At 58.6% G+C, this 1492-nt stretch overlaps 1 protein-coding gene across 1 annotated transcript in view; it reads left to right on the top strand.

Annotated features, from left to right (window-relative positions):
- The window catches only part of LOC104530347 (C-C motif chemokine 21), a 1041-nt gene extending 32 nt beyond the window's left edge, over positions 1–1009 (top strand). The window contains exons 1-3 of the mRNA XM_010174902.1: positions 1–47; positions 600–720; positions 838–1009. The exon at positions 1–47 is cut by the window's left edge and continues 32 nt beyond it. Coding sequence (XP_010173204.1) covers positions 1–47; positions 600–720; positions 838–1009 — 340 coding nt within the window. The remainder of the gene's footprint in view (positions 48–599; positions 721–837) is intronic.
- Positions 1010–1492: the final 483 nt, after the last annotated feature.

Below are 1492 nucleotides of genomic sequence, written 5' to 3'. Positions count from 1 at the left end.
GCCGCTGCTGCTGCTGGCTGCCACCCTCCTCATCGCCCAGGCTCAAGGTGAGGGGCACAAATCCCCCCTGCCCACCTCTGGGTGGGATGGGACAGGGGATGGGTGCTCTGTGGGCTCTGTGCAGGGTGCTGGGTGGTGCGGTTGCGGTGCCCGGGGAGTGTTTGCTGTGTATTTGGGTGTGTGCATGGCTGGGGGCGTGGGGTTTGTGGTGCAGTTGTGTGTAGGGAGAATGTGTGTGTGTGCACTTCTGGTTGGTGTGCGGTATTGTCTTGCTTGGGAGCATGTTTGTGTGCACACGTGGCTGATGGGGCTGCAGAACTCCAAGTTGAATGGTGTAGGCAGGAGAAGGAAGTTCGGTCCCTTTGTGAAGAGCCTGTCTCTGCCTCAGTTTCCCCTCTGCTGACAGTGAAATTGCTGTCACATATCCTCGGGGTAGGGTCCAACCTGCAACTGGGTACTAGGGTTGAGAACTCCCACCCTCACGTGCTGCCCCAGCATCTCTCCCATGAATTTCACCAAGCAAACCCTGTGCCATTAGCCGGCCGTGTTGTGCTCCCCCAGTGAGGATCCAAAATCCCACATCCCTCCCTTGCTCCCAGGCATTGGCAGCTCAGCCTCGGACTGCTGCCTGAAGAACAGCCGGAAAACCATTCCCAGCAACTGGGTGAAGTCCTACAGCCTCCAGGGACCTGAGTCGGGATGTTTGCTGAGTTCTGTTGTGTGAGTACCTCGCTGCCATCAGGACTATCCAGAGCAGTTTATCTCCAGCCCAGCCCTCTCTCCCCGTGTCCTCCCCCCTGCCCAACTCCCAGCAAACCTTTCTGCCTGCATCCCCAGGTTTACCACCAAGAAGAACAAAAAAATCTGTGCATCTCCCACTGACCCTGCTGTCCGGAAGCTGATGCAGAACCTGGACAAGAAGGTGAAGGATGACAAGAAAGACAAGAAGAAGGGACAGTCCCCACGTCCCAGGGGCAGACCCAAGAGGCAGAAGAGGCAGAGGGTCTAAGTCAGGCCTGAAGAGGTAGGTGGGGGTAGTGGGGGGCAGCAGGGTGATGAGCTGAGTGTGCTGTCCCACATCCCAGATCCTTCCCCATGGGAGGGTGGGGTATCCAGTCCCCCTGGGGCTGAGTCTGGGAGGGCTGCCACAGCGATGGCTGGAGCGTGAAGGGGCTCAGAGCACAGCTCCTTCCTGGTCTGTACTTGCCTTAAAATCAGATTTCTTTATGGAGCTGCTGAGGCAAAGCAATGCTTAGGGATGGGCAAAGCATGTCATGCAAGGCAACAGCCCCTGGCTGGGGTGGGCATTGTCACTGAGACCTTCTCCACGTCACCACCCTCTCCTTGCCTTCCTCTCCCCTAGGACGGATCCCTTCTCCACTGATGACCGACCCACCGCCTGGCAATGGACATCCACAGACCACCCACCCACTCACTGGCCCCAGGGTGAGTACCAGGCTGGCTGAGGGGGCTGCCCTCTGCTCCGCAGCCC

The sequence above is a fragment of the Antrostomus carolinensis genome, unplaced genomic scaffold, assembly GCF_000700745.2.
Source record: "Antrostomus carolinensis isolate BGI_N321 unplaced genomic scaffold, ASM70074v2 scaffold14829, whole genome shotgun sequence".
In the NCBI taxonomy this organism is placed as follows: domain Eukaryota; kingdom Metazoa; phylum Chordata; class Aves; order Caprimulgiformes; family Caprimulgidae; genus Antrostomus; species Antrostomus carolinensis.
This window is presented reverse-complemented; position numbering and strand designations above follow the sequence as displayed.